Source organism: Benincasa hispida, chromosome 2 (assembly GCF_027475165.1).
Source record: "Benincasa hispida cultivar pf3 chromosome 2, pf3_genome.v1.1, whole genome shotgun sequence".
Classification (NCBI taxonomy): Eukaryota; Viridiplantae; Streptophyta; class Magnoliopsida; order Cucurbitales; family Cucurbitaceae; genus Benincasa; species Benincasa hispida.
Window position 1 is genome coordinate 40,959,645 of NC_143479.1, and position 11,057 is coordinate 40,970,701.

An 11,057-nucleotide genomic window follows, 5' to 3' on the forward strand; every position below is an offset into this window, starting at 1 on the left:
GTTCTTTCTCTATGGTGGTATAATTTATTTGAGCAGGGTTTAGTGTCTTACTCGTATATGCGATGGGATGCAAAATTGTTTTCCTCTTTTGCTCTAAAGCTGCCCCCAACGCATACCCGCTTGCATCGCACATGATTTCAAATGGCAATGTCTAGTCTAGCACAATCAGTACGGATGCGATAATCAGCGCATCTTTTAAAACTCTTAATGCATTGAGGTGGTTATTGTCAAACTTAAATTTTCTGTGAGCCTCTAGCAACGCAGTCAGTGGTCGTGCTATCTTAGAAAAGTCCCTGCAAAATCGTCTATAGAATCCAGCATGCCCCAAGAAGCTTCGCAGAGCCTTCACGTTGGTTAGAGGTGGAAGCTTTTCATTTGCTTCAATCTTTGCTTTGCCCACCTCTAACTCATCCCGGGAGACCTTATATCCCAACACTATACCCTCCTTGACCATGAAATGACATTTTTCACAGTTGAGCACCAAATTCGTCTCTTCACACCTCTTCAGAATCTTCTCTAGGTTGGCTAGGCAGATTTCATAAGTGTTCCCATAAATGAAGAAGTCATCCATAAACATTTCCACGAAATCCTCGAGATAATCTGAAAAGATCGCCATCATGCACCTTTGGAATGTGCTTGGCGCATTGCAGAGGCTAAATGGCATGCGGCGAAAAGTAAATGTCCCATATGGGCAGGTGAATATGGTCTTGTCTTGATCTTCGGAGGTATCGTGATTTGATTGTATCCGGCATACCCATCCAAGAAGCAGTAAAAATCATTCCCTGTTAATCTCTCTAGCATTTGATCGATGAATGGTAGAGGAAAATGATCTTTCTTTGTGGCCGCATTCAACTTGCAGTAGTCCATGCATATGCGCCATCTAGTGATGGTCCTTTGTTGTATTAGTTTTTTGTTCTCATTTGGGACTACCGTCATTCTGCCCTTCTTCGGCACACATTGCACGGGGCTAACCTATGTGCTATTTACTATGGGGTAGATAATGTCCGCATCTAGCCATTTGATAATCTCCTTTTTTACGACCTCCTTCAATTGTTTCTTTATGGTCGTGATCAATACGAATGTGGTGCATGCAGTACGCAGGGCTAATTCCTTTGATGTCAGCGAGCGTCCAACCAATTGCTCGCACATGTTTCTTGAGAATGCTCATCAACGCATTCGTCTGATCTAGGTTGAGTGCAAAGGAAATTATCATTGGCAGCTTCTCATTCTGCCCCAAAAATGCGTACTTAAAATGGGTTGGTAGGGTCTTCAATTCGAGTTTGGTGGCTCCACCAGGGAAGGTTGCGTTGTTTTTCTTTCTTCTGTTGGCTCTACTTCTTGCCTTGCGATCATTTCTTCTTCCTTGTTTATTTTTTCTACGATCGCATTGTAGGCAGCAACAGATGCGCTGGCATCCTCTTCTTCATACTCTTTATCAGACTTTTCTTCTTCAATCAAATTCAGGTCATCATCAGAATCTTATAGGTCTTCTTCATCCGAAAACTGCATGGCACAAATTATAAATTTGAGCTTCTGTCCGTTGATACTCAGAGTGATTTCCCTCTTGCGCATATCAATTTGAGAACGATTCGTTGATAGAAAATGTCGCCCCAAAATGACGGGCACATCTTTATCGGCCTCATAGTCTAAAATGATAAAGTCAGCCGGTAGAATAAATTTGTCAATTGTTATTAGCACATCCTTCACCTTTCCATCTGGATAGACCAGAGATCTGTTGGCCAATTGGAGAGTCACTGATGTGGGCACAAGTTTCCCCAGATTTAATTGTCTAAAAATTGACAGCAACATCAAATTTATGTTGGCTCCCAAGTCACATAGGGCTTGCCCAATGTAGAGTCCTCCTATGGAGTAAGGAATGGTAAAGCTCCTAGGATCACTCATCTTCGGTGGGATAATGGATTTTGAGCTTTGCATTAACGCCACCGTGGCAATTTTCCAGCGCCCCTCTTCTTCGTTACCACGTCCTTCAAAAACGTGAAAGGAATGTTAACATGTAATTATTTTAACATAGATAAGAAACGTTGGTACTATACCTCTTCGTTTTTCTTCTTCCTTAGTCTTTGTGGGAAGGGTGGTAACTGAAGTTTCACAGTTCCCGTTTCATTTGGCTTCAAGGTCGATGCAACCTCATGTTCTACTGCTTCATTTTCCCTTTCTTTTTCTTGCGTTACCGCAATCTTAGGTTCAGTTGCAATGGAAGTTGTTCTACTATGCTCCTTCTTTTCTCCCTCCACAGTCTTCCTACTGTGCAATGTCACAATCTAACATTGCTCCTTACCTGATCCCCCCAGGTTTTATGGAAGTTCGGTTGAACTTGGCAGCGCCCCTTATGGTCAACTTTTCAGCTCACTTGCAATCTGGCCCATTTGTAATTCAAGATTGCAGATGGATGTGGCCTGACTTTGAAGCACTGTCTCGTTTTTCTCAATATATTGCTTTAATAGGCTCTCCAAAGAAGAGGATTGTGGTGGTTGTTGTGAGCTACTTGCTTCACTGCTCGGTTGACCGTTGTTGCGTTGGAAGAATCCTGGTGGCCCTTCTTTTTGTGCCACAGGTTCAAAATTTGGTTGTTGATTCTTCCAAGCAAAATTGGGGTGGTTTCTCCACCCGGGGTTATAGGTGTTTGAAAAGGGATTATTCTTTACAAAGTATACAGATTGTAGATTTTGCAGGCAATCTTCCATCGCATGCCCATCACCGCAAGTCGCACACCTTGCGGTGTTTTGACTAATTGCGTTGATTTGCCCACCTTGCGGTGTTGGGCTGCTGATCGCCATTCCTTGGGTCAAATTCATCATTGCAGTCATTTGGTTTTGTAATGAAGTAATGGCACCATTGTTTGTATCAGAATCTTTAAGTCTCAATCTCTGTCACTCTCTCTCCAGTCTTCGTGGTTTTTAGAGATGCAATCCAGAATATTCTTTACCTCATCATAAGTTTTTTCAAGCAGACCACCAGTGGCTGCCGCATTGGCAATAGTCTGCGAAGCGGGATTCAAACCATGATAGAAAATCTTCATTTGAAGGCAGTCTGGTAACCCATTATCTGGACAATCCTGGACCAAACTTTTAAATCTCGCCCAAGCATCGCTGAGCGATTTGTCCATGTCTTGTTCGAAATTTGTGATAAGTTTCCTTCGTCTTGCATTCTCGGTAGGTGGAAAATACTTCTTCATAAATTTCTCAACTACCTGCTCCCAAGAAGTGATCTCTTTTGGTTTGAGTGAATATGTCCATTTTGTAGCCTTATCACAGAGAGAAAATGGGAACAATGTTAGTTGAACTTCTTCAGCAGAGATGTTCGGGAACACAAAAGTATTGCAGATTTCAATAAAACTTCGGAGGTGGGCATGTGGATCCTCGCCACGCCTTCCTCCAAATTGACCTACAGTCTGGATCATCTGTAGCATCACCGGTTTCATCTCGAATCTACTTCCGTCGAGGGCAAGCCTCATGATTCCCAGAGAGAAATCATCGAGGTTTGATGATGCATAGTCCCTAATAGGCCTATTGCGATCGTTTAAAAACAGAATTGGATTCGCCATGACATTATTATCATTTGGTGCTCCATTTCCAGGCTGCTCCGCCATCTCTTATTTTTCAGATTGTGGTTGTTGTTGGTAGTCTCTCAATCTCTTTCGAAACATTCTCTCAATCTTTTTCGAAACGTTCTCTCAATCTTCGGGTCATAGTTCGCTAGAGATTGAGAGTTCTGCAAAGAATTCAAAAAATTACCGTTAACAAACCATTTTGCCGAAGTCCCCAGCAACGGCGCCAAAAACTTGATGCTTGAAATTATGAAGTGAAAATATGGATGATATGCATTGATGGAATTGCGTTGTGCACTCAAGTTTCCCAGTGGAATCTAAGTGTAAATTCCTCTGAGTTTCTTGGTAAGTCTAGGGTCGAACACAGGGCCTTGTGAAAACAGTTTGCGTTGGTAACTTTTACAAAAACATTTGCGGTAACCGGGTAAATAAATAAAGTGTTGGGTTTGTTGTATGTGTTAATGAAAAGGAAATAAATAAAAGAGGAAAATTTGAGTAAAGACAGTTGCGTTGATAGATGCAATGAGTATGCGATGAACGGGTTGAGAAGATCTCTAGCTAGCGTTACTCGGGAATGCGTCGGACTATACAATCATGTTACAACCATGCACAGCAAGTCATTTTCCAATGTAAATGCGATGCTCCTAAGTCTAGGATGCATGTGTTGAATGCAAAAGTGTCCATAGAGCTTATCCTTAAGTCTCTACTCTTATCCTATGCGTTGATGCAAGATGCATGAAAGTAAGGTGACCGCATACAATCATATCCTATCTCTAGGATGCATGCGATGCGTTGATAACAAATAGTGCTCATTCTTAAGTGCCCATGTCTTGTTTATGCGTTCTAATCTGGTTCTTTCAAACCTAGATTCTAACCTGACCTTCCCAAGTCTAGATCGTGTACTTAGACTACCCTCCCGAGTATCTCTAATGGACGAATGAAGCCTACATAAACAAGATAATCGCAAACAATGAAGATTCCCTAGTTATGCTAGCTAAATGCTTTTCAACCCATTCAACTAATTTAGCTACTCATGCGTGAATAACAAAGAGTGAACAGATATAGAGAAATAAATTCCATTCTTATAAATGAGTTAAGTACAAAATTTCAATGGAAGTTAAAAGTAAAGAGCCTGGTAGCAATTCCTTGCTGACCGGGACTTTTTACACTAAAATCTCTACTCTGATATAAAGATGTTCCTGCTTTTGTAGGCGTCAGTCCTCTCTCTTTCCTTGAAGCTTCCGGCACTTTTCCAAGCATACTGGAATGATCTACACGCACAACTTCTCCCTCGCGTCCGCCTTAAAATGAAAGAAAACTAAGAACAAAGACGTGCAAACTGATCAACTGGTTGTAAAAGTGGTGAATCCCTTCTCTGAAGAATTCCCTTGGTATTTATAAAGCACTCATGGTGAAAGGCGGCTTCTCTCTTCTGGTTGTATAGATGGGACATGTTTAATTCTTCACTGCGGATAATTGTCACCGATAAAGCTGAATGTACTTTGTGACCATTATCGGCTGTCAACTTAATTTGGATTCGACTGTCATAAGCTTTCTATCCCATCGCTCTTAATTATCCTTTCACCCGGATGTACTCACTGCACTAAATAAGTTGCGACGATCCTTCTTGGGTGGATGTTTGCGAGCACAATCAACTCAAAGCCTTGCGGTGAAGTTGCGTTCGACCAATGATTTCCTATGATTGCAATTGCATTAACGCATATTCTGCACAAAAATACAAAGATCAACTGTTCTAATGCGTTGGACGCATGCAACCGCAATATTATAGAATTTATGCTTAATGGACGCAATTTAGCATATATCATCAATGCAATCCAACATTTTTTAAGAACATAGTACTATGATAACGTGCATTTCTACCTGTTATCACATACCACCATATCCTACTTCTGGACGCATGCGATATCCCATCCGTAGGGTGCAAACGCTATGTAATAGCAAACGAGCTTATCTCTAAGTTTCCCATTCTTGGTTATGTGATGCAATCAGCTCTCCTGGGACATAGATTTTATTTTTAGACTACTCTCCTATATATGCCTAAATGATGAATGATGCGCTCATAAGACAAGGTAACCGCATAAACTTGGTTGACGTATGATTATTCCTATCTCTAGTGAACACTTGCTTACATTGCTTAATGCGACCAACTACTTAATCTCCCGGGAAGTTAGTTCTTGCTGACTTTACTCATAGAGAAATATTGCATCTGCCTATAGACAGGCATTGCGATAGCTTCACACTCAGCAAATAAGGTTTTTTCACAACACTCACGCAATGCAAACCTCCCGGTGGTTTGCTACATGCTTCATATTCCTATGCCGCCTGACTAAGTGCGTTACTCTAGCAATCGCACTAAGTGATGCAATGAAATTTAAGGATGCTAAGTAAAGGAATAAGGAGATGGAATCGAAGGAAATATAGAAATTCATTAAACACACAATGTATTAATTTCTTAAGCCAAAATGTAATATAATACAATATAAGGAAAGAAGATAAATGGAAAAGGCTAGCTGGAAGCAATGTCTTGCTTCAAGCATATGTATGTCAAGGCTATCGATGGTGCCATGGAATGGCGATGGAGCAGACTCTCTCAAGCTCTAACTCCGATGAAGGTTCCGGTTGTCACTCGAAATGGATGAAGAAGATGAAGAACTCTCAAGCTTTCTTCTAACGCTTTGGCCTGGATCACAAGGATCCACCCTAAGGCGAGCCTAAGGCGAAAAACTTCACTTAGAATCTGAAATTCTGCTCATCGGCTTCTATTTATAGAGTTGAATCGCCTACAACATTAATGGACCTGCTCTGATTCTGACATTTGCGACACGATGGTCCTTTTCTGAATCTCTACTGCTAACGGCGTGGTAGGTGAAATGTCAACATCGTCTTTTGATTTTCCCGAGATAAGTGTTCATGCTTCCATTCCACCAACCTTGCGTTCATCCCGCTATCATGGTTATCATCACGTAGCCATAATCTTGCGATGACCGCAACATCTACGCGATGACCGCAATCGCTTGACGATCGCAACTCCTATGCGATGGACGCATGCGGTTGATTATCGCAATACCCATGGGTTGAACGAACACCTTCGCCTTTGCAATAGAGAGATTCTCCGCATGCGGTTTTCTTGGCGATAGCCTGGCTTCCGCATATACGTCCGCTTCCTGCATTAGCTACAAAGATAGACAATTGAACGCATAATAACGCATAATAGTGGGCTAGCCGAGATTGTCAATGTTGAACGACGCAAACTTATTTTCTCATGAATTTCTAACATATTCGCCGCATATTGCACTTATCAATCCTCATAATTCTAAATAAAAGGCCTAAGATGACGTTCATTTTTGCCTGTCATCACACCGCCAAACTTAGAATCATGCTTATCCTCTAGTATGCATCATACTCAAGAAATTCTTAACTCACCTTCTAGCTTTTCTTTGCGATGACCAGCTTCTTAGAATATAATTTACTCATTCCTCTAACCATGGCCGTAACACTCTCCTCCACTTCGATTGCTTCTTCCAAAAGATCTTTTCTAAGTTTAAATCCGGCAAGCCTTTGCTCAAAAAATTTTTATTCATTCTCCGCAACTTTGCGTTCAGCTTTTAAGAATGCGTTTGTTCAAAAAAATTCCAGACTTTGCGATTACTTATTAGAATGCAGTGTTGAACCTGGTTACGCTCTTTGTGTTGACTTACCCTCACGTATGTCATGCTTGATTTGGCTTGTGCCTGATAGAGGAGTTGTGCTTATGCATTGATCCTGGCGACTTACCTTCGTTTTGGCTTGCCCCCACGTGTGTCATGCGGACATCCAACAATGGGCAAGTACCTTTCACAACTTAACTCTGATCAACATGGGTTTCCCCATTGCGTCGATAGTGGAGTTGTTATTCTCAATTTTCTTTTTTTTAGAATGACCGCAATGTAATGAACACAATTCTCCGAAATTGCTGCCACCCCCGAACTTAGTGGTTGGCCGCGCTCTCACTGCAAAGCTAAAAACAAAATCAACAGAAATATGGTAACAAATGTTTGAGCTAGGGTTTGCACAAAATAAAACTTAAGACTTTCAAACTTTGAAGAATTTATTAAAAGTAAGGTAAGCCTTGTGATATTTAATTGGCGAATGCGGTGAATTATACGTACCATCATAGATGCATTATGAAAGAACGCAATCAGACAAAGAGAATTTCAAAAGGATAAGGCATAAAAGATAACAAGAAAATAGCCTTAAGTAGAATAACGCATGTGACCATGCTTTGGAGTTCATGTGATTGAAGCCATGCATTAAAAGATGGAGGGAATTCTTTCATTGTAACTGCGCACTGAGAAGAATTATTGTTGCACCTAAAAGGAGCAAACACACCACAACCAAGGAAGCAGCCACATACCCAAAATAACAAGAAAAATAAACTAAACTAGAAAAGCAAGATACAGATAGAGTAGAAGACGTCCCTGGAGAAATTAGAGTGTTTTCACTGCAAGGAGTCTCCCATGCAAGATATTGCTCTCAACTGCTTATGTCAAGGGACTCACCCTGACCATTAGAACTTCTGGCAATTGGTGGGCGCATGTTGACCACCATGTGCATAGAATTACCTTCAACTCATGTGACTGATTGCCCTTCTACCTCGAGGTCAATAATGGCTTTCGGCGCATCGCCTACACTTCAATATTGGTTGCAACTCGGTCGCACAAGCTGCAATACTCCCAAGATAAAAAGGCTACTTGTAAAAACACAAAACTCAACAAACAATTAATTGCCAAGTCCCTGGCAACAACACCAAAAACTTAGTGACGTGAAATTAGCTGTCAAAAACTTGATGACTAAAATTATGTGGGACCGCAATATGCAATGCATGTCTTAGGTTATACATCGATTATCATGCGACGGTGGTCATGTGTTGTAATGAAAATATGTGTTACTCTTATATTCGATGACCTTACGTTCCTGTCACAAGTTTTCTTGCGCTCACGCCAAGTATAACGCGAACGCAAGTTTCTCGGGTGATTCGAGGTCGAACTAAGAGATTTGTAACTAAGTGTATGGGGTGATGTGTTTCTGGCTGATGAATAAAAGAATGATGGGGGTTTTAAGCTACAAACTACTCCTACTCCTAACTAATAGACAAAGTAGTGGGAATATGAATGAGAGATAAACACATGGGAACTGTTGACTCGTAGTAACATGCATGGAAAATAGATAAAATGTGAGGATGTCTTAATCACCACTCTAAGTTTGATCGTAAGAGCAACCTTGACCAACGCAAACTATGCGATCATGCTACACAAACGTGAATAATTCTAGGACGCATGCGATGTATATGCGATAGTGCCGAGAAGCCTATTTCTAAACCTCCATAACCCGCTCACGTGCTCCTGCATAAGCGTGATAGCTACATACCACCATATCCTACTTCTGGACGCATGCCATATCCCATCCGTAGGGTGCATACACTGTGTAATAGCAAATGGAGCTTATCTCTAAGTTCCCCATTCTTGCTTATGTGATCCAATCCACTCTCCCGAGACATAGATTTGGTTTTTAGAGTACTCTTCCAAGTATGCCTAAATGATGAATGATGCGCTCATAAGACAAGGTAACCACATAAACTTGGTTGACGTAAGATTATTCCTATCTCTAATGAACATTTGTTTACATTGCTTAATCCCACTAAACCACTTACCCTCCCGGGCAATTAATTGTTGCTGAGTTTACTCATAGTCAAGCATTGTGTCTGCCTATAGACAGACATTGCGACACCTTCACACTCAGCAAATAAGGTCTTCTCACAACATTCACGCAATGCACGCCTCCCGGTGGTTTGCTACATGCTTCATATTCCTATGTCGCATGACTAAGTATGCGATACTCTAGCAATCTCACTAAGTGTTGCAATGAAATTTAAGGATGCTAAGTAAAGGAAGATGAAGATGGAATCGAAGGAAATATAGAAATGCATTAAACACACAATATATTAATTCCTTAAGCCAAAATATAATACAATACAATATAAGGAAAGAAGAGAAATGGAAAAGGCTAGGTAGAAGTAGTGTCTTGCTTCCAGCAGATGTGTCTCTAGGCTGCCGGTGGTGCCATGGAAGGGTGATGGAGCAGACTCTCTCGAGCTCCAACTCCGGCGAAGGCTCCAGTCGTCACTCGGAAAGGATAAAAGAGATGAAGAACTTTCAAGCTTTCTTCTAACGCTTTGGCCTGAATCACAAGGATCCGCCCTAAGGTGAGCCTTAGGCGAAAAACCTTGGATGATCTGAAATTGTGCTCATTGGCTCCTATTTATAGAGTTGAATCGCCGACAACATTAATGGACCTACTCTAATTCTGACATTCGCAGCACGATGGTTCTTTTCTGAATCTCTGCTGCTAATGGTGTGGTAGGTGAAATGTCAACATCATCTTTTGATTTTCTCGAGATATGTGTTGATGCTTCCATTCCACCAACCTTGCGTTCATCCCGCTATTATGGTTATCATCATGTAGCCGCAATCTTGTGATGACTGCATTCGCTTGATGACCACAATTTCTACGCCATGACTGCAATCGCTTGACGATCGCAACTTCTATGCGATGGACGCATGTGGTTGATTACCGCAACACCCATGCCTTGAGCGAATGCGTTCGCCTTTGTGATGGAGAAATTCTCTGCATGCGGTCGTCTTGACGATAGCTTGGCTTCCGCGTATTCGTCCGCTTTTTGCGTTAGCTACAAAGATAGACAATTGAACGCATAATAATGCATAATAGTGGGCTAGCCGAGATTCTTAATGTTGAACGATGCAAACTCATTTTCTCATGAATTCCTAACATATTCGCCGTATATTGCACTTAACAATCCTCATAATTCAAAATAAAAGGCCTAAGATGACGTACATTTCTGCCCTGCATTGCGTAAGACCAGGTAGATAGGTGACGGTTGGCTCAACATCGCCGACTCAATAAACCTCCATTGTAGGGGTAAGACCGGGTAGACAGCTGAGGACATAGTGTGCAAGATGGAACTCACTCCTACCCACTTTTAGGGATAGTAGAGAGGTTATTCCCTTACGTGCTGACTACGGGTCTTGAACAAGGGGCCCCACCCTCTCTTTGGCCCGAGAAGAACTCGGTTTCTTGATCAAATCACAAATCATTTGTTCATTAGAAGATTAGTGGGACTTAAGAAACAAGAGGTAATCTCGAGGGTAAAATAGACATTTGACCCAACCGTTATTACTCACAACCCGTGAAGGGTTAACTTACTAATTATGGTTATATCGAGTGGACACAATATATCTACAGGGAGGGAAGTACAACTATGGACTTTAGTGGAATGACCCATTAGTTAATGGATGAGGGTTAATTTGGTATAAAGAGTTTCGCAAATAAATTTTCGATCGTTGGAGCCCATGATATATAGGTTCACAAGGTCCCCTTACTAGCTCGTAAATACATTAGATTTAGAGTAACG

General features: G+C 41.4%; 1 protein-coding gene across 1 annotated transcript; it reads right to left on the reverse strand.

Annotated features, from left to right (window-relative positions):
- Nucleotides 1-1,479: 1,479 nt before the first annotated feature.
- Nucleotides 1,480-2,387, reverse strand: LOC150037891 (uncharacterized). Its single transcript, XM_090311061.1, has 2 exons — nt 2,372-2,387; nt 1,480-1,985 (listed from the first exon to the last, which is right to left on the reverse strand). The coding sequence occupies exons 1-2, from the start codon at nt 2,385-2,387 to the stop codon at nt 1,480-1,482; spliced, it is 522 nt and encodes a 173-aa protein (XP_090167187.1).
- Between the last annotated feature and the right edge of the window lie 8,670 nt (nt 2,388-11,057).